The following is a 25,773-nucleotide window of genomic DNA, read 5'->3' on the forward strand; positions in this document are numbered from 1 at the left end:
GTTATTTATTTGACTTTTTGCATAAGTATTTTGAGACTGCTGATTCTTGTCATGTCATGTCATCTTCCAAACCGCTTATCCTATACAGGGTCGCGGGGAGTTGCTGGAGCCTATCCCAGCCGTCAAGGGGCGAAGGCAGACTACACCCCGAACTGGTCGCCAGCCAGTCGCAGGGCACACATAGACACTGTCACTGAGCGGGAATCGATCCCACACTGCCCGCACACAACTCAGGCGTGTGTACCACTACACTATCAGCGGACTTACTGCTGATTCTTTTGATCTGTTAAAAGCTGTGTTACTAAAAGCTGGTTTTTCAATTATCTTTGTGACTGAGTAATTGTTGTATTGTGCCAGCAACGGTTTTGTATTTCTTCATGCTTTTGAAAATGTAAATATATTTTTGTCAAAATTACGGCAATAATATGGCTGGGCTTTTTTTCAGATAATATTGCATAATAGCATTCACCATAAATAAATATAAAAATATACAGGTATTCCATGTGATCGGAATCGGTATCGACCGATCTCACTCATGCATGATCGGTCGGTATCGGTATCTGTGTCATAAAACCTGATCGGACCTGATCCTAGAAAAAAGTACATGTCACTTTCAAAATTGGAAGCTTAACTTACTACAGTACATGCAGGCTGTATGACAAATGCAAATATGCTGCTGTTTCTGAACATCTATCATCAAAATCACCCAAAATCTAACAAAATAGACGTTAATTGTTTTTCAGTTTAATTTATAATTATCTTAAATATCTATAATAGAAATATTATTTGCTTTTAAGTCAGGACATTTGTTTTGATAATAATCCTGGTCACCAAAGATATAGTTGATTTGACAGTAACAAAGCTATAGTTAATTCGACAGTAACATGCAAAAAAACGTGCATGACGCCGCCGTGGGAGAGATGCTACGACCACACAGCAGGTTTGCTACGGCGTATTTCCAGAAGTAGGGAAGACGCCAGAAGAAGTGCATGAACCCCATCTTGATGTGCCAGCGTCATCCTTGAGTGCTGCGTGCAGCTTGACTATACTCGTGGACACAAGTTGTTTTGAAACAGTTGTGTTCCAAGTCGGGGGGCGTCTCTTCAAAAAGACAGCGACAACAATGGATATCGTGCCTGCTACAACCATAAAGGGACCGAGATGACTAGACGATGCATTTAATTGTGTTGCGAAAACGATCTGGAAGGGGGAACGTGGGTGAGTAGCTTCTTTACACACACATACGTTACATAACACCCATGCCGCTGCCAAACTAGTTTGCTTTGCAGCAGCAACGAGCTGCGCGGTGCAACCTCCCCTCCGTGTGGGAAACTGTATGTCATCGCAACGTGACATAATGGACCGATCAGATCAGCAATAATTCCTGATGGGTGCTGTGCCCAACAGCACAATGCGTCGGTCGTGTGCATCAATGCGGCACTTGTCGCTCACGCCGATGCGGGAGTAGAAAGAAGCCTAAAAAGAAGCCTTTCAATGAGTAGGCTGAGATGAAATTTGGCCGCCTCGCGACCACGTCACACGCATGAGGGCCGATTAGTGGGCCGGACTAAAATCCACTTCCGGCCATGCTTAGTCCAGCCCTTTTTTTAAATTTGTCAGCACCCACCCCCCGCACCAAAAATGGAACCGGACGGGCCGGAGGGTCGGACCGGTCTGGCCCCAGGATGGACTGCCCAGCTCTGCAATGCAATACCATTGTGTTTTATTGCAAACTTTTTGCGTTATAATGCAATATGTTTTCAGTTTTCATTTATTTTGCAATAAAAACATTTTTTGCAAAATAACGCAATGTTATTTTAGGAAGAAACAAAACACTTTCACTTCCATGTAGTTTAAGTGTACAGCGGTGCTGGCATGTACATGAATGACAGTTTGGAGACATTTTTACCCTCTAGAGATGTCCCAGACAAGGACATTCTTCGCATGCAACGGGATAATGCATGAGCTAAATGTTAATAGTTAGTTAACAAAACAAAATTTCTATCCACCTTTTTCCTCGTCAGTGAAATGGCCGTCTTATGGCATAATCCATGGTATTACATGTGTTGAACCACTAGAGGGCAGACTATGCCTGTGCACACAATGTTACTGCAAGGAACGCACATAAGGAAAAAAAAGGACTCTGATCGTGGGATTGCAGAAGGGAAAAGTTAGCAGTTGATTATTCGCTGTAATTCAGTTAGAACAGATTTCACAATAGCTTTGAAAAAGTCAAGACGGTATTGGGCCAAGACAGATAGTTGTTTCAACCGCTGAACCAAATCTGTTGTAGTTTTTTGATCGACTGTATGAAATTCTTTTATCCATCCATCCATTATCGATACCGCTTATCCGCACAAGGGTCGCGGGCGTGCTGGAGCCTATCCCAGCTGTCTTCGGGCAGTAGGCAGGGGACACCCTGAATTGGTTGCCAGCCAATCGCAGGGCACACAGAGACAAACATCCGCACTCACAATCACACCTAGGGGCAATTTAGACAGTCCAATCAACTTACCATGCATGTCTTTGGAATGTGGGAGGAAACCGGAGTACCCGGAGAAAACCCACGCAGGCACGGGGAGGACATGCAAACTCTACACAGGGAGGACGGAGCCGGGATCGAACCCACGACCTCTGAACTGTGAGGCGGACGTGCTAACCAGTCCCGCATCGTGCCGCCTGAAATTCTATCATGATAGTTGAATTATCCCTGGGTGATTTTAAGTGCTGCATCATTTTGTAATTTTGCTGGTTTGTGATGATGTTCTACCTGACAGATTGCACTGTTTCACTAAAGAAGCAGGCTAATTCACTGCATTTATCTGTTGAGTGGAGTTCTGGAGCCATTTGATTTGGGGGACAAAAAACATTTTGGATAGCATATTCATCATGCTCATATGTATTTCAGTCAGGCCATAGATAGGCACAGTGATGCATACAGGGCGCAATGTCCCTCTTAATGACCACTGTATAACCTTTCACTATATACATGTTCGAATGTAGGATTTACACAATAGTAACACCTGTGTAAAAGAAGGCCATAAATGCGTAACCAGATAGGTAACCTCTTAGTAGGGCAAGTTGGAAACCCATCCTTCAGTGTTGTAACATTGTCAAGACTAGTGCATTTAAGTCCAGTGCAGCATTAAACTATTAAACCCCTACACCTCATGAGTTTACATGTTTAAAGTTTTACACCTTTTCTCAAATAACACTGCAACACAGTGTTCTGGTCTTTCTGTGTGACAGACATTTATTTAACATTTAGCCTCCACAAGCTGTTAGTTACTTGCTGACCCTAGATTTAATGGGGAAAAGAAATGTAGCAGTGCCTACTTTCCATTTTTCTGCTCTTGTACATTTAAAAAAAATGAACATGATATTCTTTGGAAGCCTTGTATCTGCCTCCCCTATTTCATTAGGACTTTCCAATAACTGACAGAGCAAAGCCGGGTACACTCAGTCACTTCCTCATGCAAGCACGGTGAGATCCTCCAGCCACACTCATGAAAAATTCATGTGACCTTTTAACGTTGTATGATCAAAGATGATGGCACAAGAAAGCAACAGGAGTAACCATCTTTATATTAAAAGTAAAAAATTCTCTGCATCTTTTTCTACCAATTTACCAGTGGTTATTACAGTACTGTCCAATCTATACGCTGACTTCAAACCTTCCAGACTAAAAGCCACAGCATCCAGTTCTCAGAACGATGCTGTTGAAAGTTAATTTTATGACGCAATGCAATTAAAGGCATGTATTAAAATGCTCCATGGCTTTGTTTGGGGCATAAAACTATTCTTACTGTATTCAATCGAACCAGAATGTTTAAAAAAACTAAAACTAAAAATAAAACACTGAAACAAGTGCAGAGCCTCATGCCCAGTTGAAAGACTAGTTTCATAAATGGACCGTGAAGGGGGCTCGTCAAATGTGCAGGGGAGGTCCAGCAACAGAACAAGTTCTATTCCCTCCTAGCTTAGAAGCAGCGTTGGTCAGCTGACCAGAGGCAAGAGGGCGGGAGCACAGGGGATGGAGGACCGTAGAAAGGTAAGGCTAGGCGAGAACATTTAAAAACAAATAAAAGAATCTGAAAATGTATAAGGAACTTATTCTGATATACTTTATGTCTGATGTGAAATGGGACTAAATATGCAAAATTGAAACTACCCACACAAGACTTAACCAAAAGATGGTAGGAAGGTAAATTAGTTGAACTGTTTTTCAAAACAAAAGATATGATTTGCAAACACAAACCAAAAGCATAAACAAATATACTAAAGGACCAATTACAGTTAGTTTTGCATCCCAAGCTGTTGCCTGGCGGATGGTATTACAAGCCAGATTCTAATATAATACCTCCCTTCAAGAGCTGTAGACATCAGAACATCTAAATGTACAGTTAAATATGTGATCTTTTACTTTTTCGCCCAGCTGTTCCCACTTGCATGTGGGTGCCTATGCAGGTGTTTGTAGTAACACCCTACATTTACTCCGTTAGTTACGTTAGTAAGTAACTTTTGGGGTAAATTGAATCTTATTGACTACTCTGTAATTTTAAGGCAACATACTTTTTACTTTTAATTGAGTCTTTATGTTAAGAAGAAAAATACTTGCTTGTTGCGATCTCTTTGGTGTTAGTTCATAGGAGAGACTTCCTCCTTGGGTGCTAACCACGAATGACATTTTACTCCGTTCCACCAATAAAATGGCATCGGACAGTCACATGACTGCACACAATGGTTTCACAGACTTGTCAAAGCGCCTCGTAAATGGAGGACTGAGTGGTGTGACTTGTTCAGTCTACAAACTCAGACTTATGGCTATGATTTTGTCTTGAATGTTTTCAACATTAATCCACATTCCCTCTCCCTCTCTGTCTCTCTGCCTGGGCGGTGCAGGAAGGCACGGCAAAGTTGATAGAGAGCAGGACTCGTTAAGCCACACCTGCAAGTAATAAGCAATCAGCCTTTAAAGACCTCTACATACCAATCCGACATTGGCCATCGTGGCCAACTGTCGCATCTCCTCGTCGGACCGGAAAATGATGGAAGAACACACCGCAAAAGCCGACGAAGATGCATACTACTCAGGACCTTCTGCGCATGCAGGTAACCAGTCGCAATATCTTCCCCTAGTTTGCCTTTAATCACTCGATCGGCGTAGCCTTTGACGGTGATGTTGAATAACAGCGGCCTTTCTTGAATTTGAGGGATTAATTTGTCTTCGCGCTGTTCTGTCCAGCCAGCCATTATGGCCATACAGGAGATGTGAAAAATGAGTGAAGTTGATTCACTTCTTGAGGAATAGCTTACATTTTTACTGTTTGTCCGCTTTGGTCTCTTCCCGTTCTTGTCTAGTGCACTGATTCTTTAGCTAACAGCCAATCACAGTGATCATTGGTCCTGACAGCCCAACCTTATTCTACATGGTGAATCGGCCGACGCAGACGCCCCAACAACGGAGCCGACTTTAAGACGTTGCGCGCTACACCAAACAGACGGCGTGACATTGCAAAGGCTGACGTCGGATTGGTGTGTAGAGGCCTTAAGATGGCTCCAGACTCTTCCTCACGTATCTCTGCTCTCCAGCCTTCTGCTTCCAGTTAATATTGTATTGGGTTTTTTCCGCCTGCTGTGATTTTGTTTTGTTTTTTTGTTAGATGTTCCCTAAAAGGTGATTTTGTTGTAGTTTTTGTGCTCAAATAAACCTTTGCTAATAATAAAAATAATACATCAGATTATATAGGGCTTTTCTGGACAACCGGACACTCAAAGCGCTCACAATGGATACATTATTCATTCACTCAGACAGTCACACTCTGGTGGCGGTAAACTACGCATGTAGCCACAGCTGCCCTGGGGCACACAGACGGAAGCGTGGTTGCCAGTATGCCCCTCCAACCACCACTAAACATTCACACAGCCGTACACCAGTGTGAGTGGGACTGGAGGCAAGGTGGGTGAAGTCTCTTGTCCAAGGACACAATGTCACATGACTCAGACAGCGCTGGAATCAAAGAGTGGACCTTCCGGTTACTGGACGAGCCACTCCTACCTCTGAGCCATGGCCGCACCATTATGCTAATTATTCTGCACCTGGGTCCTGCTCTTTGATCATACCTCAACAGAATCGTCTGGCCCAAAAAATTGACCCACTCTGAAAGTCTTAAACGAGCACTTTCCAGACAGACAGCTAAAATAGCCAGCACAAGTCCTGGTTGCTCCAGATCATGGATCACAGACAACACCTCACAGGACAGTTCTTTACTGGCAATCAATTCACCCCCCTGGACTTTCCACGGGTCCTATGCAGCGCCGACCAAAACGCTCAAGCACCTAGAATCACGGCAACCTCCAGTGAAGGAGCCCATGCAGTTAGGACGGATGCTCCTCTGGGGGTCACAAAGTGCCATCTGTCAGAACCCAGTTCCACAGAGTCAGGAGAATATGGCGGGAAATATGAGCTACTCTGGAGGGCACAGCGGAGCAGAACCAAGACCAGACCTTCACTAAACCACAGCTCCCAGCTACAAGGTAGGACAACAAGTGTGGCTCTCAAGACGGGATCTCCCCAAATGGATTCTTGATGTCCCCTAAGTTTAGTGGTCCTTACCCAGTGAACAAAATCATAAACCCCAGTTCCATCTGCCTTCCTTCCTCTATTAAGGTCCATTCAGTGTTTCACATCTCCCTCCTCAAGCCCATAACACAGAGCCCTCTCCAACCCTCTGCTCCATCACTGCTGCTGTGTTTAATTGAGGGCCAACGAGCATACAACATGGATTGGATTTTGGACATCCGCTGGCGAAGAAGGGGCTACCATTATCTGTTCAACTGTGAGGGGTTCCTGGATAACCCGCTCCCTCATCCCTGCAGGATTTTTATGTGAGGCACCCGGGTAAGCCAGGTGGGACAACTGGAGGACTCCATTGGTGGAAAGGGCGTTATCAACACTAATCCACATTCCCTCTCCCTCTCTCAGCCAGAGCAGTGCAGGAAGGAGCTGCTGGAGAACAGGGCTCATAAGACAAACTTGCAAGTAATCAGCAAACAACCAGTGCCAGACGATTGTTGCCTTCATGGTCGCTCCATACGTGCCTCTGCTCTCCAGTTGTTCTCCAGCCTTCTGCTTCCATTTAATATTACAGTGAATCTTTTCCATTTGTGGTGAAAACACACACACAAAATGTGTTTTTCTTTTTTTTGTCAGAGAGACTTTACCTAAAGGGTCATTTTTTGTTTTTGCGCTCAAATAAACGTTTGTTTACGATTCTGCACCTGAGTCCCTGCTCCTTGATCATACCGCAACAAGACTACTACTTTATCCAGCATTGTGTGTCTGTGTCTGCCCAAATGTGGAAATTTCAGACCACTTCTAACTGTGAAAAAACAAAAAAAACACCTTGCAGTTAGGTGCAGATGCTGCTGTTGTCTTGGCTGTGCTTCGGCCAAAATCACGCATACTTTATAGTCATACGTAACTGTGAAATAGGCACCTTTTGGTGTAAACACTGTACGGTAGCCTCACACTCTCTCTCTCTCTCTCTCTCTCTCACACACATGCATACATACACATTACGGTTGTTTTGCAAGTACCATAACACTTAGCTACTGAATATAACTACAACTGATCAATAAATCTGTACAACAAAGCAGCATGTGATTTGAATGTGATTGTTTACTTCTGAGCACAGCCACAACCCAGCAATAAGAGGGCATTGGTTTATCTTTACCTCGCTCATATTGTTTTTTTTTTTGTTAATCAGTTCAGTTGAACAAAGGTTATAGGTCACATTAATGGTGGGAATCTTTGTTGAAATTATTCATCATAGTTTTAATTTTTTGGAACATCATAACTAACATTTTATATCCACTGTACCCTTGTCCTGGTGAGCCTATTGTGCTGTTTAACAGTGGAAACAAAATAGTATTAGGCCATTTATTGGGGCCAAATTTTCCTACATGTACTTAATTTATCGCCTTAATTTGTTATTTTATAAAAGATTGTTGTTTTTGTATTTAATGTAGACTTTATTTTTTATTATTTTACATTAAGTGATATTGTTCAGTATTATCTGAGTTTGCATTTTATTTAGTTATTTTTATTTTACTTGATGTTCTGCTCTGAAAAACAAATTGGAAGTTACTCACCAGTGACTGTATTTTATGGACTATAAGCCGCACCTTTATATAAGCCGCATCCACTGCATGCATAAATAAATAAATAAAAGATATAAAAAGATATAAGCCGCACCGGGTTATAAGCCGCAACCTATCTGTTGAAAAATTTGATATTTACTGCAATTACAGAGCGATTTTGAACTGTAAATGTACATGTACCGGTATGTACCTGAACAGATTCTTTCCTAACAGTGCCTTTTAACACAGCAGCTCTATATATAACACAACTTTGCTGATTAGAACGGAACAGAATCAAGACAAAATAAGTATTTATCTTAATTTCTCCTGTGTGTGAAATTACAAGTCACTTTAATCATGTTCACTGAAACCCATGAAGTCGTCATCTTCTATGTTGAAAAAATAGATATTTACTGCATTTACAGAACAATATTGAACTGTAAATACATTTTTGACCCACATTTAATAACTAAACACATTCCAGTTTGTCAATTAATGTCCACCTTTTATTGCTCTACTTTCGCACACCACCTAAAGCATAACCTAGTGCAGTGTTTTTCAAATTTTTTGAGTCAAGGCACATTTATTTCATTGAAAAACTCCCGCGCCACACCAGCATCTGAAATTGTGAAAAAAAAAAAGAAAAATTTAAAAAATTTTAAAAAGGTAGGTGTTATATTGTTTATATAAGCATCTTTAACATTGAAAAATGACGTTATATATTATAACGTCTTGAATAGGAATTAAATAAACACAAAGAAAAAAGTATTTTATAATGTTTCATATTGATACTCAGTGTGAAACATGGGCCTGTTTGGATAAACGTGTCACTAATTCACTTGTCTCTAAACAAAGACATTTGGCTACCTGCTGCTGCTACCTGCTGGTATGGTAGAGTACTTCAATGTAGTAAAGACATGATTACGCTGCCAGGCGCTAGACCGCACAGGCACACAAATTTCCCACAGCATACCTGACAATATATCACGGCAAACCGCAGTTTGAAAAACACTGACATAGTGGATAGCACCCTTGCCTGTTGAAGTCTTCCCCTTGCAGGCACATCCTGTTAATGGTGTCATCAATACATAACAGGCTACGTGATGAAGGGGCAAGGATTTGACAGTAATTAACTGTTTGTAATTTGTCGTCCGTGTTATATCTGCTAAATAAAAAGTAGTGTATTGTTCTTTGCATTGATTTTTTTCTTAGTTTTGATTCTAATTCCGGTTAGAGCGCCCATAGCGGTGGAAGAAAAATCCACAGAATAGCCGCACTTTTATATAAGCCGCATGGTTCAAAACCCAGGAAAAAAGTAGAGGCGTATAGTCCGGAAAATACAGTACTCAGTATTTGATTAGTTTTTCCACTGAGTACTTTTTTACTCTTAATTATTTGAAGAACTACTTTTTACTTTTACTTGAGTTATATTATTCTAAAATAACAATAATCTTACTAAAATATTTTGTAAATATTTGGCAGCTCTACCCACCTCTAGGACTATGGAAGGCACCTTTCTCCTCTAGGCTATTTTGTTACAGGCATTTGCTTCTCCTTTATTTTTTTCCCAAATTAGCCTAGCATCTCTTTTTTTTTGGTGCCCACATGCACACCTGTGCATTTTTACACAAAAGCATGTCTCTTTTTATGTACAATATCAGTCACAAGTTTGAAACGCCTTCAAATTCAAATGGTTTCAAGCACATTAAGAGGTAGAGAAATTCAAAGTATTAATTAATTAATGCACAGCTGTGAGTCATTCAAGGTCATAAAGCACACATCATATAGTTGAATACCAAGGTGTCCAAAGCTGTTATCTGGGCAAAATTTGCCTACTTTGAAGAGTTGAACATTTTCTGTTTTGATTAACATTTTTATGTGATCAATATTTCTTCATAATGTCAATGACTTAATTGACAATTCAGGAAATGTTTGATAATGAAAAAAACACTGAATGAGAGGGTGTTTCCAAACTTTTGATTTGTACTGGTATTTTCAGCAGAGGCAATTTTGGGTTGAAAAGTTACTCTATGAAAAACAGTTATCTCACCTTTAATACAACATCACACAAATACAAAAGGGAGAGTTTGCAGTTTGTTAAATGCTAGCAAGACTTGACTGTAGCCTCACTTCACCCCCCAAAAGTGCAACGGTAAACAAGTCGATCTTAGCCAGAGCTGCTACATTGCTAGCGTGACTTATTCATGATGGAGTGTAAACACTAAATGTTACCAGTTTGATGTATTTGTTTTATGTTACCATCAATTGAAAATCCAAACTGACTTTCCGCATCCTTGCAAGGGTGTGTGCATGACAAATAATTGACAACACCCCTAGGTTATGTTTTCTGTCCCGACGGTCTCTGGTAGACTATTCTTGTCAAGGCCAAGTGTGTCTTAAAATAATCATTGTTTGAAATAAAATTTGAGCTGTACGATGGGGTCGGATGGGAATGATTTTTTTTAAAAAGACAGTTTTAACGTACAGTACATCACAATAAGTGTTTTTCTTTGTTTTTGTTGTTGTTTTGCAAACTCCCCTTTAATTTCAGTGGACACATTGAGCATTTTCGAGGGAAGGATTAGGCGGCGTTTCCGGTCTCCACATGTTCCAAGATACTGGGACGCCATCTGGAGGAAAAATAACCTCATTCTTTAAATGTCTAATAATGTGGACTTGTGTAACAGGTATATTCAAAAGTTTTGACTTTTTAAAGATGAAGAGATAGCCCCTCCAGCCAACTTTGTCGTGTGACGGCTGGTATGTTCAGCGATTCAACTCAGCTTTTTGTTTAATCATGTTTACCAGTGAGCTGGTACTACAAAAGGGATGGAAAGTTTACACATTTGGCAAGACAAATTTTGTCATTGCAACAACGAATTAGCGATGGTTGAAGCTCTGTCACTGTCTTTCTCGCTCCCTCTTTCCCTGCTCGGCTCCCGGCAAGGAACTGCCGCTCGCTGCGCCCATCACAAAGCTGCAGTCACAGGGATCGAGAAACTCTCGAGCCATGGGAACCTATACTTATATTTATTTTATTGTTGATGGTCTTCAACGTTTTTGTAATCTCAAATTTGCTGTATCTGCACCATACAGTGACAATGAAGGTCTTTCATTCTGTTTCTGTTGAATCTTCTGTAAAGCACTTTGTTACAGTTGTGGTTGCTAATGTGATCTATAAACAAAGTTGAGTTGAGAGGTGAGTGTCTCGAAGAAGCCGTGCAAGTCTATGTACACATGAACCTACATGAACTGTGAAGCTGCTAATGGGTCATTAAATCAGATATGGGTGCTATGATCGCTTCGCCGATAGTTGGATAACCGGCGCAATTACAAAGGTAATAAGGCCATTTATGGTAACTTGACTTCATCCCAGCAGACAGTGGCGATACTTTGAACAGCTTATTGCCATCATTGTTGTTGCTATGATAAAGCGTAGCAACCAGAAGTTAGCACGCCGGCAGACCCCAAATGCAGAAATGGTGCATCCATAACTTTTCTACGACTAGAATGTAAAAATCTTTCCACCCACACACGTATAATAACTCAACAATCCTAATTTAAAAAAGAACCGTCATGTACATTATGTTTTAAATTTGCTGATAAGATTCTAAATATATGCAAAACAGTTACATAATATTTTTAAATTATTCATGTCTTTATGTGTGTTAGACACAGAGTTGGATACATAAATGCCTTATGTAAGGTATTTTATTATTAAAAAGGACACGTTCTAGTGGTGTATGTGCTAAGGTCCAAGTGTGGCTTCGTAATTACTTAAGAGTCCTGAACTATTTATGCTTGTAGCACCTCACAATATTTTTATGGTATCCCTTTACGGGTTCAACTTGAATAGAACATGTTATTTCCAAATACAGTATATAATACTAGAACATAAAAATCGGTTTCTTAATGTTACTGTACCATAAAATATCTCATTGGTTAAAAAAAAAAAAAAAAGGTTTTGAATTCTATTTCAGAGGCTAATAACAAGCCAAAACTATACAGCCTGAGGACAATGGTGTTCAAAATACTGCTGCTCCTCACAAATCATGCCAGAAATACTCCCTTGTGTTGACCTGCTCAGTTCCGTTACCTGCGTCACTGAAGCCTAAGACAAGATGCTGATTGATTGCTTTCAGCAGGGGACCAGTGATGAAAATATCTTCAATCCAGTGAAGGAAAAAACAGACAAGGTTATAAACATAGAACACAAAGATAGAGACTGGGACTCAAGTGCGTGTTCATATTTTCAATTTGTGCTACCTCAGTTCAACTAAAAAGGTTCTACAATCTATCTGTGGCCAGTCTATGCAATAGACTATGAGTAACAATATCATGTAATCAAAACTCTCTCTCACACACGCACGCACACAATGTAGACAATAGCAATGAATACAGTATGGTAATTGTACAACATTATTCGAGGACGTAAATATTTGATTTTTATCTAAGATTGTTTTGTGGATTTTGTTTTCAATGTTTCTTCAGTTTAGACCACTTTGATCAATCTCAAAAAGATTTTATACTTAGTTTCTCTGCTAAGCGTAGTCGAAGTTCAAACTCTGCCCGTCCTCCCTTCCGGGAAAAGCAAACCTGGTGTATTCACCCCTCCGAACAACCACACATGAGACACGCAACAGGTGTTTCCGTCAGTCGTTGGACAGAGAAAGTCTGTCGGTACTGGTCCAATTAGCAGAGATGGGCGCTATTTTGCTGGTCCGTCCTGCGTCATCTGTTCACGACCTGGGCAGCCTTCGGTTATCGTCGCTATGTCTTTAGTCATAAAAAATAATCGTCCTCCGCCCCCATCTGCCCTTAAATTTAGGGTTAGTGTTATTTACCGTCTGTCCGCCCCCCCCCCCCAAAAAAAAATAACGATAAACTTGCGTTGTAACGCAATAAGCTTTCTGTTTTTATTGCATTATCTCCCGCCCCCCCAAAAAAAAATTATTGGTGGAAAATAACGCAATGTTATTTCCGAAGAAAATAAAAAGACTCTACAGTGCTGTTGCAGGCAGTTATCAAGGCGGCTCCGTGGTATAGCCGAGAACAGTGGTCTTGCTTTTTAAATGAACCCAACACAACATGCCAGTCGGTCCCCGACCAAGTTAGGACGATTACAGGGATGAACGAAAACCCACTTCCGTCCTTGCTTAGTTGTACTTTTTAAGACTTCTTGTTCTCTGTCCTCCATCCCCAAAATGGGCGTCCGCCCGGGAGGGACGGACTGTTCCTTCCCTGGGACAGAATGCCCATCTCTGTAATTAGCCATTGCACTCATAAAGTATGTCTGTAATAACAGTAGCATAGTCACTCAGTGATTCTCAAACTTTTTACGGCAATGACCATCTAAAAAAGAAGTGGATTTTAGTCCGGCCCACTGGCCCTCATGCGTGTGGAGTGCTCGAGAGGCGGCCAAAGTTCATCTCAACCTACTCGGTGAAAGGCTTCTTTAGGCGTCTTTTAAACTCCCGCGTCGGCGTGGTCAACAACTGCGGCATTGCATCACGTGACCGACGCATTGTGCTGTGGATGTTGGAGACAGGTCTTCAACACATGCAACACACGCGTCAAAAATTGCTGCTGCGTATATGATGCCGCGCGCATTCTCTCTCGTGATCAGTCCGTTATATCACATGTTCCGATGGTGTACAGTTTCCCCCGGCTCGGCCTGGCAATTTATTTGTTGCCACGGAGAAGAAGATCCACCATGCAGCTTGATGCTGCTGTGAAGCAAACTAGTTTGGCAGCGGCGTGGGTGTTATGTCACGTATGTGTGTGTAAAGAAGCTACGCACACACATACCACCTTCACCGCCACCTTCCAGATCGTTTTCGCAATACAATTAAATGCATAGTCTAATCATCTAGGTCCCTTTGTTGTCGCTGTCTTTTTGGAGCGACGCCTCCTGACTTGGAATGAAACTGTAACACATTTTCAAAACAACACGTATTGGTTTTGCGCGAGTATAAAGTCAAACTGCGCGCAGCACTGCCGCAGTGACGTGTTTGCGGATGACATGAGTACGTCAAGTTCATCAAGGTCGCGTCCATGCACTTCTATTGGAGTCTTCCCTACTTAAACAACCGACACAGCAAGACAGTGTTTCATTGCGTCTTCATTGCAGTTGAACAACCTCGTTCTATTTCACCTCTCTCTCTCTTTCTTCTTCGCTCTGGAAATGCACGGTAGCAAACCAACCCCAAAAAGAACAAATACTTAAGCAGGATAAAAATAAATATATACTCACAACACAATATTGCAGCATGTTAGAAAAATAACAAGTACAAAATAATATATCGTCGCTGTCATGTGAAAAACACCTTTCTCCATTTTTTTTTCCATTTTCTTATTTTTACCTGAATCATGTTTCCGCATTACAGTAATGGCATTAAAGTGAAAATTAAAAGTTTCCAAAATTGGAGATATGTGTTTTTCACAGGACAGCGACGATATGCAATCCCAAAATTAATATACAAAAATGAAAATATCAATTGGCAACTAAATGATATGTTACACTTGCATTAGGAGCCCCAGCAGGAACGCTGTGCACTGCACACGTCCGGTCTGCACAGAAGGGAGAAGAAAAGGAAGGAGAAGAAGAATGAGACGAATAAGAAGAAAAATGAGTGCTGGCGTTTGACCGCACACATCGGAGAGGGAGAGCTGTTGCTTGTTAGAAGACGACTGGCAAAACAAACAAAAAAGAGGTTTCCACATCGCAATCGAGTTTCCGACGTTCCCCTCCGTGCAGACCGACCGAACATGTGCAGTGCACAGCGTTCATTCCCGTCGGGGATCCCAATGCAAGTAGGCATGCACAGTTGGGTAACTACTAGTGGCGCGTTTGAAGCGTGTCCACAGCGGGTTTGAATGGTAAATTAGCCAACTAATGAGCTTTAAATAAACCTCCAGAGCTGAGCCTTATGGGCATCCACTTCTGGGTTTGGCGCACCGCTTGCCACCACACGTTGTATATATGCAAGGAGACGAAGTGAGCGGGTCGAGAGGTGTAAAGTAACTGCTTTATTTAACAGCGGTCATTGTTTATATGTCAATGCAGCGGACGTGAGAGAGGTCAGTCTCTGGGACACCATCAGTCCGTGTGTGGAAATTGACGTACAAGCATCAGTCTGCGTTTGGAGAAACAAATCAGTAGTTTTGGTGCTGCTACATGTGCGTGCACTTGTCCCACGCATAGGATAGCTATGTTACACAGTGAGCAGAGCTGAACTCTCAGTTAAAGGGCCAGTACACGAAACAGCAAAAATGATTTTAAAGATTAAAGAAAGGAGGCAAAAATGACCTCGTATGACTGAACGTGTGAAGTTCACAGTGTTCCCACCGCGGTGTGCCCAATGCAAGGTAAGTATGCACAGTTGGGTAACTAGTAGCATGTTTGAAGCGTTCGGAGGCCATTTTTGTCGTTTGCCTATTTCGCCAAGAAGGTTGAGATGAACTTTGGCTGCCTCGCGACCACGTCACACGCATGAGGGACGATTAGTGGGACGGACTAAAATCCCCCTCTGCCCTTGCTTAGTGCCCTTTTTTAAAACCTGTTTGTCTACCGTCCTCCGTCCCAAAAATGGGCGTCTGTCCGTGACGGAGGAATGGACCGTTCCGCCACGGGATGAAATGCCCAGCTCTGGAATCGACAATTTTGTCTGTGTGTATGTGTAAGGGAACGGTATAATTACTACAGTATTTACAGTACATCATATATATCTTCAACAATCAAAATCATCAAGAGATTTCCACAACTTCATTTACTTCATCACATGCACACTTTTTACAGATCTACTGGGAAGCAGTATGTACCTCTATTCACGTCGTTCAACCCAGCTACTGTACAATGCAGCACTCGCTCACTCACCACAAGTCTACATTTATAGTGGTGGGAGGTCATAACTAAATTGAGGTTTGTGCTGTATACCACGGCTTTTTAACCATCTATTTCTTCATAGTTCACAATGCATGAATGCAAATATACACCCGTTTTTCAAGAAAATGTTTTAACATTTAACATTTACTGTGGGCAAAACTAAGGCAGACCAAGCACACATGAGCCTGCCAATAAGATGTGTAGAGGAGATGGAAAGAAAAATACAATGCTGAATATAAGTCATGTAATAGGTTACTTTTCACAAGCAAGCTGTGCTTGCAGTTTCTTTGGAAATAGATTTTTCTTGAGCTTTAAAAGAGGTTTAGTCACATTGGTGCTTTGTGATTTGTATCGAGGTTATACTTTCCTCAAGACATGAGAGCACATTGGAGAGAGAAAATCCTCCAGCCCTGGTGGACGATGCACTGCGTAGGCTGTGAGGGCCTTTTACTCAGGCTTCCAATAATATTGGTTAATTGCAAGATTTCTCTAGCTTCTCTCAACTTGCATCACGAGTAGGCGTAGAAGAGTTTACAGCAGGGGGGAGATTGCCGCTGACAGAATAGTGTTTAGAAACTCTCTCCTAATTGTCATTCCACGCTCACAGGCGCATTTTTCTTGCAGATTCCCTTGAGAGAGGTTTCCCCAGAATCTACGTAAAAGGATTCCTTCCCACGCCATGGTCTAAGAAACATCTCATTTTCATCCTCCCTCAGCTTGCTCATGATCATGCATGTTCCCTGTCACCGTGGCATTGTGTCTCCCTGTACTCTCATTCTCATGGTTTCATTTTTATTTCTTTTTACTCGAAAAACACCTCCCCTCTCCGATCTTGTCGATCCACCAAGAGAGGTAAAATCTCCCTCACGCTGTGCAGAGTCGTGGGCTCATTCTTTGACAAACGACATGCTCGGCCCACCAGCTCTGCGTGGGGAGGGAAAAGCTGTAAGTTAAGAAGGGAAATGTACTTGATTGGACAAAGTAACTGAGTAACCAGTGAGGGCCATTTGATTGGACTCAGGCCAGTAGTGAGACACACTGTAAAAACTGCAATTATATATCACAGCTACATATGTTTGCAGAACTGACCACAATCCAAACACTGCTCAAAAAAGTGAAGCTGTCAAGTCTGATGTTAAAAAGGGTCAAACATTAACCACCATCCCGTATAAACATTTGTCTAGACAGTTAGTAACTGAGGCTTTGGCTTGTGTTTAGGAGTAGTTGAACTTTTGTAATAAATCACTTACGGGTTTTCCTTTGCTAACTCTTGGGCCAGGGATATTGCCGTGGGATCCCGGTCTAAGGCCAGAACTGTAACGTCAGAAACCGCTTTAAGTATCCCATTGGTATGACCACCACCACCAAATGTCATGTCGAGGACCACCTACATGAGAGAACATGAAAAATGACATTATGCTAAACACGTCATTTCATCAGAGGATTTACATTTCATGCAAACATTTGATTTATGGTGCATTCCTGAGGTCATCTGGGGTATACAGACACAATAAACCGTTTCAAGAAATATAAATTCAATTTACAGAAGGTTGTTGAGTTTCCACCAACAACCTTAACAGTTCACTACAGTTATAAAGGTTTGTCCTCAACTGTGGAATAGTAGTTGACTTTATCGCCTTTACTTTAGGTCTTATCAGTGCCCTAAACTTTACTAAATGTAACTTTTACGTCTTGAGTCCAACCGACCGATTTTTGGCAAGATTGGTGGTGTTGAAGTGCAATGAAAAATATCACGGACCGGTGCGTGTGTGTGCGCGTGCAAGTGTATGTGCGTGTGATTTAATCAATCACAAGGGAGTCCTGTTTTATCATTAGCAACTGAGAAACTGCAACTGAGATTTTCTTCAAATTCTTCATGAGACCATAGAAGTTGCCCATGGCATGCAATTAGAAACACTGTCTTGTTGGGGGCTATCCGTTGTTTAATTCTTTATTAAATACAAAATATGGAATATGACATGTTTCTCAGATCAATATTTTTAACAAGCTTAAGATATACCAATCAATATGTTAATGGACTATGAAATTCACTGAGTGAAATGAAGCTTTCAACTATTTGAAGTTTTTTGGGGTTTTTTTTTCCCACATTTGTGTAGCCTAAAAAATATTTCCTACAACCCCAGGCATTGCTGATACAGTACGTGGTTCTGATAAAACTCAGTGAAATCACATGAATGATATTCTAGTGGTAGTGGCAAGAGCCACAAACATATTCCTTTTTCATAACTTGCTGTAAAATACCTGGCGCAGCTCTCACAACTGCACCAGATTAACCAGAGTTTTCCATATTTCTTTTTTATTTTTATTGTTTTAATTTCATGATTATTCTGAACTTTCAACACATGTATTGTGAATCATTAAATATTGTATGTGAATAATATAGTTATGGTGTGGATAAGTGCAGCACAGTGCGGCCTCATTTCAAGAAGCTCTGGGTTGGACACATCCTGGGCATTTTTTTGTGAGCATGTTAGGGGTGTAACAGTATGCTAAATCACATTTCGGTTCTTTTTTTTTTTTTTAACTTCGGTTCAGTATATTTTTGGTACAAAAAAAACAGATTTTTTACAAAAATATTTGTTTATTTTGAAAAGATGACAAGTAAATGGTACATTTTTAAGAAAAAACAAATAAAAACGAACCATTCGGGTGATATTCTACGAAATTACACCAGAATAAAAAATACACTAACAATAAAGATCTCTTAATTTTGTAAATTATTAAAACACCAAAATCTTTAAACAGTCAGCAGCAACAGCCTATGACACACCTAAGTATTCAAGTTAAAGACAAGTTGTCATTACAGTGCATGTATACACTTTTTGTGATAAAAAAAAATACATATAATAACAGTTACAATTATTGCTAACTATATTAAAACAATTTTTATAATGAAAAAATACAGTAACTTTAAAAAGTCTTTATGAAATTGTATACACTTTTTAGGCATTGAAATCTTTGAATGTTCAACAGCATATTGTAACGAATTGGGTTATCTGTGTTGTGGTTGGATTTGTGTGTTGCTGAGTTGTGTTGTTTCCGAGGTTCATGAATGCATCGTACGACAGTTGTACTTGGATTAATAAAAACGTGATAATTAAACTACGTCTGACGGCGTGTTTCTGGAAGACGCTACAATATGATAAATCTCAAAATTTAAGTTTGACGTTTTGGGCTAAAAAGACTGCTTGCTTCCTCGTCTAAGAAACATTCACAGTCGGATGATGCCGTGCATGTTAGACGAGCTAGCTGCAACATAGCCGCCAATTTCATGTAGCAATGTCGGCAAACAACTTTCGGACCTATCCACGCACCTTTCGCCATCGGCGATGGGGAACAGGAAAGCCAGAATAATGTTCCCAAACAGGAGACCGCAGTGTACGCGGGGACCTTCGAGCTCTGGCTCTTTTCTGGCTCTCTCTTTTGTGCCGCCACCCTCCTCTCCCGCGAGCAACAGTCAATAGCGTCTGTGCGTAAGCTCGCGCTAATAAGTGGACTGAACCGAACGCAAGTGGACCGAACCGAACATGCCATACCGAAACGCATTAATACACCCACGTCTACCGTTACATCCCTAGAACGTGTACAAGTTCTGTCTGTACTTTGGGGGTCCAAAATCACATGGAAGATGTGCATGTTAGATTTGTTTACCACGCTATTGTGAATGTGAAAGATTATCTGTCTCGTGTCAGCCATGTGACTAAATGGTGTATCAGTCCAGGGTGTACCCTACCCCTAACACTGAGATGGAGTTGCTCCAGTGTCCCTGTGACCCTGCAAGTACAACTGACCATAAAAAACAAACAAACAAACAAATAAATAAATGAATACATAAATGAATAAAACAATGGCTGTATTGTTGCGCAAGTAGCAATAGGAGTCCCTCAATTTCCTTGCATTTGATTCCTTGAAAAATTTGTCAGAGAGCAAGCGCACCTCTTGCGCAGTCTTTCAGTCACCCCACTGACTTTTTAACTGACCATTTTATTTCACAATTTGTTTATCAGACAATTTGGGATCGCCTTGATATTTTAACTAAAGCGAATGTGTACAGTGTATTTGTTTACATTTCAAGACAAGTAACATTTTGTAATGTTTATTTTTCACATAAAAAGGCTGTTTAGTGAGAGATCATTGATTTCATTGAGACACTGTTTGGAAGATGAGGCAAAGCAGCCTCAGATCATAACCAAATGCTCTTTGCTCACACAGTACAGAAGAACAAGGTTGGTACCATCCTGTTAAATACAAGTTCACAAGTTGAAACTGATGAGAGCGGAATTTACCAAAATATTGACAAGCCACAAAAGTTGGGCGAGGATTCCTTGAGCATTTGCTATTGAGACAAAACTGAGGTTTTTGGCAAGTCACATCAGTTCTACCTGTATGGTTGCAGACATAAAAATGAGAACAGAACACTGCACCTACTGTGAAACATAAAAGCGGCTCAGAATATTCTGTGAGTGCTTTTACTTCATCCGGCACGTCTCCCGTCAACCAATACACAAATCTCATTTAGAGTTACAAAAACCATTTCATTGCAAAAACTGCCTTAGAGTTTGTGAAACAAAATATTAAGTCAATTTAGTACAGGACAGTTTCTTCAGTTTGCTTTTAAAAATAATTATGTATTGTCACAAAAATATGGCAATGTCTGACTGTCATTAGTTTCCTTTCAGTATTTTTTTTTTTATTATTACAGTCCTCAGTTTTACTTCAGTCATCATTTACAAGGGACATCCTTAACTGTACAAGAAAACTCCAGATGCAAAAACTTAATCTTCAAACATCTTCAAACATCCGCTGAAGCCTCCACTAGCTATCGCCAATTACAATGCGCTCAAGTCATTCAGTTTGAAACTCTTTGAACTGTTCGAACTGGAGAAGGCAGATCGACTGCTGTCCCTCAATGGCCTCGGCGACGGCAAACCGTCCGAATTGATGGAGATGAGTTCCAATGCCGGTGTGCACCACACCAGCCATTTACCCCCTGTTCTAACTGGAGAATATACAGTATATTTGTATATACAGAAATATTTGCAGTATTTGAGTATCACTGAAATAACCCCTTCCAGAATTGACAACAAAGTGTAAGGAGCAGTGTCAGGTGAGTTGGCTAACGCAGGTGCTGCTGTTTTCACTAATTGTTCCCCTCTTATATAAGCAGAAGGGCACTTCTGTTGAGCTTGTGTGCAGACAAAGGAGTTATTTTGTAGGGATCTTGTCCATTGGCAAAGGGTTGATTCTGAACCAAGTAGTGCTGGAGTAGTTCATCAAGGACCTTCTGACTGGGACCTTTCAGTGTGTGCGGTGTCGGGTGGTCCTTAAAATTAAAAGTTGGAAATTCTAAGATCCAACCGTCTAAATCTGCTGGAATAGTTGAAAACACTCTTCTGGTGAAGATTTGTTTAAATCAGACAAGTTTTCCCCCCTGCTTCAATAACCTTGCAATTTGCCCTGAAGACACCCAATGTGCGTTTTTTGTCTAGAGGTAACTGTGACATAATGATTGAAATTTGTATTCAAATCAAAGTTTTTGCATCAAAACAATTACATTGTTTGGTAAACTGAAACACTGACTGTTGGAATGTTGTTGGACTGTCTGTTAAACTGTATGTGAAACTGTTACACGGTCTTCAAAACTCTTCTTTTTGGAGTCCAAAAAGGAATTCTGTAGAATGTTGCAAAACAACTTGAAGGAGAAATTGTAGTTGCTGCACATCCCTGGTTAGCGTCTGTTTATATTTGGTCGGCATGCTTGTTGATGACTGCTGTCTTCTGCACAAAGGCTGACGCTGTCCGGAATTCTTCTCGCTGCAGCCAGAAGCCATCAAGGAAGCCATCTTCCAAAGCCAGCTTCTGGAAGAAACACCTTGTGTTGGATTGAGCAATGTTGATCTTAAGCTCAGAGACATCATGACCACGTGATGGGGCTGCAGCCAACAGGACATACAGTATACTGCTCCTCTATCAGTCAGCTTTGTTCTGTGCAGAGTACCGGCACATGGCTCGAAATTATTTTTTTTGTAGCTCTTCTAGAATACTTCTAAGGTCTTGTTTCTCCATCCTTGCCCTCCTCATGAGTCTGCTTTAGATGATTCCGATTCTGCTTTGCTCATGGATGTACTGGCTTCATCCGCTGCTCGTTTCCTCTGTCACTCTTGCTTCTCATGACAGCTGAATATTGATAATGGATCCAAACTTCCCATGCCGTCCAGGCGCATGCTGAGCTAAAAGAAATGCCGTATCCTCCTTATTTGTGACAACATTTAAGGCATCAGCAGCATTTCTTAAAGGCTTCTTCACGGATTGTTTGAGAATCACCTAGTGCCTTGTTTTTGTTTTGTTTGATATTCATTTACTCCTTGAGGAGCTATTCTATTTTTGCCAGGGTGGTGTCTCTTCATTGCAATGGTCAATCACAATGTTCCACACATCATTTGTTACCTCCTTCACAGACTTCTTGTTTTGCTCAACACGGCTGGTCAAAAGTCCAAGTACTTCTTCTTTGGAGTGAAATTAAGAGCCAGAAATGTCTTCAATTGGAGCGATCAACTAACTCTGCTTAGCTGCAGCCATGATTTAAAGATAACACCTCGGCCAAATGCCAAATCAAAACACCATGCGGTATAACAACATGTCTGCAGTGCAAAACCAAATACAGTAAGTATTCCCACCTACGGACCTCTGTCAAATGGAAAATCCTTCATCCGCAAAAACAACGTATGCATTAAATTTTCTACTCCTATATTACACTAACAATCGATTCCTGACAACGGAAGTTACGGTATTGTAACCAGAACCCGGAAGCCATAGCGAAGCCCGCAGTAGCGCAAACTCAAGCAGTTCCCACTCGAGACTATGGAAAAACGTTGACCGCTCCGCCATCATCGGCGACATGTAAGTTACTTCTTTGGCATGCGTTTTGCTGAAATTGCAAAAGATTTGAAATGTATTCATTTGCATTTTCGTCTGTAGCTCATGGCGTCCATACGAAGAAGAACGGTAATGGCCGTGGAAGAGAGTGAAATGCATCCGATTAAGCGAAGCTGGACACAAAGTAAAAAACATCCAGGAGACACTTGGAGTCGAAAAAACTCAAATCTACAAGACTTTGAAAAACATTAAATCGATTCTGGCACAGTACGATTCCAGCAGTTTGCCTGCTCAAAGGAAATTGCTTGCGGCTCGACGGATGAAGTATAGTGGCGTAAATGAACGCGTCCTTTTGCATGCATAAGAATCACTAGACATCAGTAATGATCAACGGGACAGTTACTTGCAATTAGCAACAAAACTGTATGATACACAGACAAACATTTTCATACAGCAAAGAATGAAGCCAACACAACAACTCAAAATAGACTAATTTTTTCCAAAGTCTGAGGAAAGTCAATATTAAAATACAGTAGTTTACTCTAGTAAAGTACAGTACTATACTGCATTGGTGTTACAGTATTTTTTCAACAGTATTTGGACCATGTTTGTTATACTAATTTGTATTTTGTTCATGTACCTGTACTTTATGGTGCAGTTTTTGTTTAATAAAATGTTTATTATTGTTCTATTGCTTGTGTTGTTAACTTGTTAACATACATTTATACAGGACATGTACCGTAGCCATTTCCCACATAAGGAAATTCCGTTATAAGGAAAGATTGGACAATGCAAATATGAGTCCTTACTAGAGAATACTTACTGTATCAACTAAAAGCCTGATATATTGATTTGATTTACAAAATTTGACCACAATGCCAAACTTAGTTTTTGAAAATCCCACCCCTGGACACAGTGGGATAGGGGAAACAAGGAGCATTTCAAAGTTCAGCACTGATATGTTATTGACCTTTTGTCAGCCATAAAACGAGATGAGGCTAAACTTCCAGATCATCGAGGCAGGGGTAAATCTTGTCAGAATTGGGAATTTTTGTTTTTTACCAAGGGAGTTTTTCCAACTATTCCAACAAATTCAGGGGTTTGGAGCTGAAAAAATATATTAGTTTGAAAATGAAGCCCTTTGGAAGGACCACGGCACTGCGGCTCCACACATCTGGTGTCCACTAAAACTATGTTGCTGTCTATATAAGCATCTGAGGATCGGATGGCACCAACCTGTCCAGCCAACTTGGGTGACTCAGTTTGTGGTGACAGAGTTTGTCCCCCTCCGCAGCATTATACATCTGTCCCCTTCATACTAGTTTTCATTATGTTCCCTCCTTACCTCAGGATCCAACCACTCTACAAGTGCCACTCTCAATTCATAGGGGGTTCCTGAAATGTCTGGGCAGGCATGTTGGCAATGCAGGCAGCCTGGTCACTCGGCAGTAAATATCCGCTTAAAGAGGTTGGCCTGACACACAAACGCCCTGCCCCTTCCAGCAGGGACATACAACGGTACAGGTAAGGATCCAAGGGGGTATTCATTCAGATGGTGGACATATGCTGAAAGTCAAGAGTTTAAGTATTATGCTATTGTTGAGTTGTTGTGGTTTTCCTTTTTGCTTGTGGTTGTGGGAAGGCGGTATCCTACAATCTTCTGAGAAGCCATCCTTTAAAAAGCCTTCCTTTCTGCAGCCCAGTAGCTTCTGTGCCACATCGTGATGTTAGTGCTGAGGACACTCTACACCACATATCTGTAGAAGCTCCATAAGACACAGCTCCCCAGTCTGGCATGTCGTAGCTTGCAGAGGAAGTGGAGATGTTGGTGAGCCTTCTTCAGCAGAAAGGAAGTGTTTCCGTTCCAGGTGAAGTCCGCAGAAAGGTGAACACCAAGGTACTTGTATAAAGTAGTTCAGACCAATTCCACTGCTGCTTCGCCAATGTAGAGGAGGATGAGGGGGCATCTGTCCTTCCGAAAGTCCACCACCATCTCCTCCTCTTCACATTGATGCTTAAAATATTATCTTTGAACCAGTTCAACAGACATTCTACCTCTTCTGTGTGTTCAGACTTATCGTCGTTCGTGATGCGTTCCACTCGCGCTGTTTTGTCTGCAAACCTCACTTATATGACAGCTTGGCCTTTTTGGCTGGGCAGGAGCCTGAGCTGGAGTGCAAGGCTGAGAGGTTCTGACAAGGTATAACCAGGCTTACCTCCAAAATAGAGCTTGGCTTACAGTTCTGAGTCTTCTCAGAGGGGTTGAACTCTGTTCTACCCAGGAGTTTGACAAGCAAGGGTGGGCATACTTATGCCACGGCTCGATGCTTGTATGTTTGGGTTCACCCTTTTTGATGAGAGGGTAGCCTCCCTCCGCGGCCATGGAGAACGACTGCTGGACGGCTTCGAGAAAATTGTGGTTCTCCATCCAGTATATCTGGAAGGGGAAGGCCTTTGACAAAGATTCTGTTAATAACCTTGGACAGAATTTGTAGGGGCGGAATTTAGGGACAGCAGAGCCATTGAGGTGGTCCAATTTGTTGACCTCAGTTATAAATCTCTGCTTTCTTCAGATGATGTGGTCTTGAGTGCTTAATAATCAAGCTTCAACTTTTGCTGGAGCATTTTGCGGTACAGTGTGAAGTAGTTGGGATGAGAATAAGCACCTCAAAATCTGAAACCAAGGTCTTCAGTCATTAAACAGTGACATGCCCTCTTCAGGTCTGGGATGAGATCCTACCCCAAGTGTAGGAGTCCAAGTATCATGGGATCGATTTGGTGCAGCCGTAGCAGTGATGCAGACTCTGCATCAGCCTGTCAAGGTGAAGAAGGAGTTCAACGAGTGCGAA

General features: G+C 41.4%; 1 protein-coding gene across 2 annotated transcripts in view; it reads right to left on the reverse strand.

The window, feature by feature from the left end:
* mettl15 (methyltransferase 15, mitochondrial 12S rRNA N4-cytidine) overlaps positions 1-25,773 on the reverse strand; it is an 82,284-nt gene that overhangs the window by 19,272 nt on the left and 37,239 nt on the right. For both annotated transcript variants that reach the window (XM_086026130.1, XM_086026131.1), the window contains exon 3: positions 17,278-17,414. In XM_086026130.1, the coding sequence (XP_085882256.1) occupies positions 17,278-17,414 (137 nt within the window). The remainder of the gene's footprint in view (positions 1-17,277; positions 17,415-25,773) is intronic.

This window comes from Filicampus tigris, chromosome 3 (assembly GCF_054856515.1).
Source record: "Filicampus tigris isolate MCC_2025a chromosome 3, RoL_Ftig_1.0, whole genome shotgun sequence".
NCBI classification, from domain to species: Eukaryota; Metazoa; Chordata; class Actinopteri; order Syngnathiformes; family Syngnathidae; genus Filicampus; species Filicampus tigris.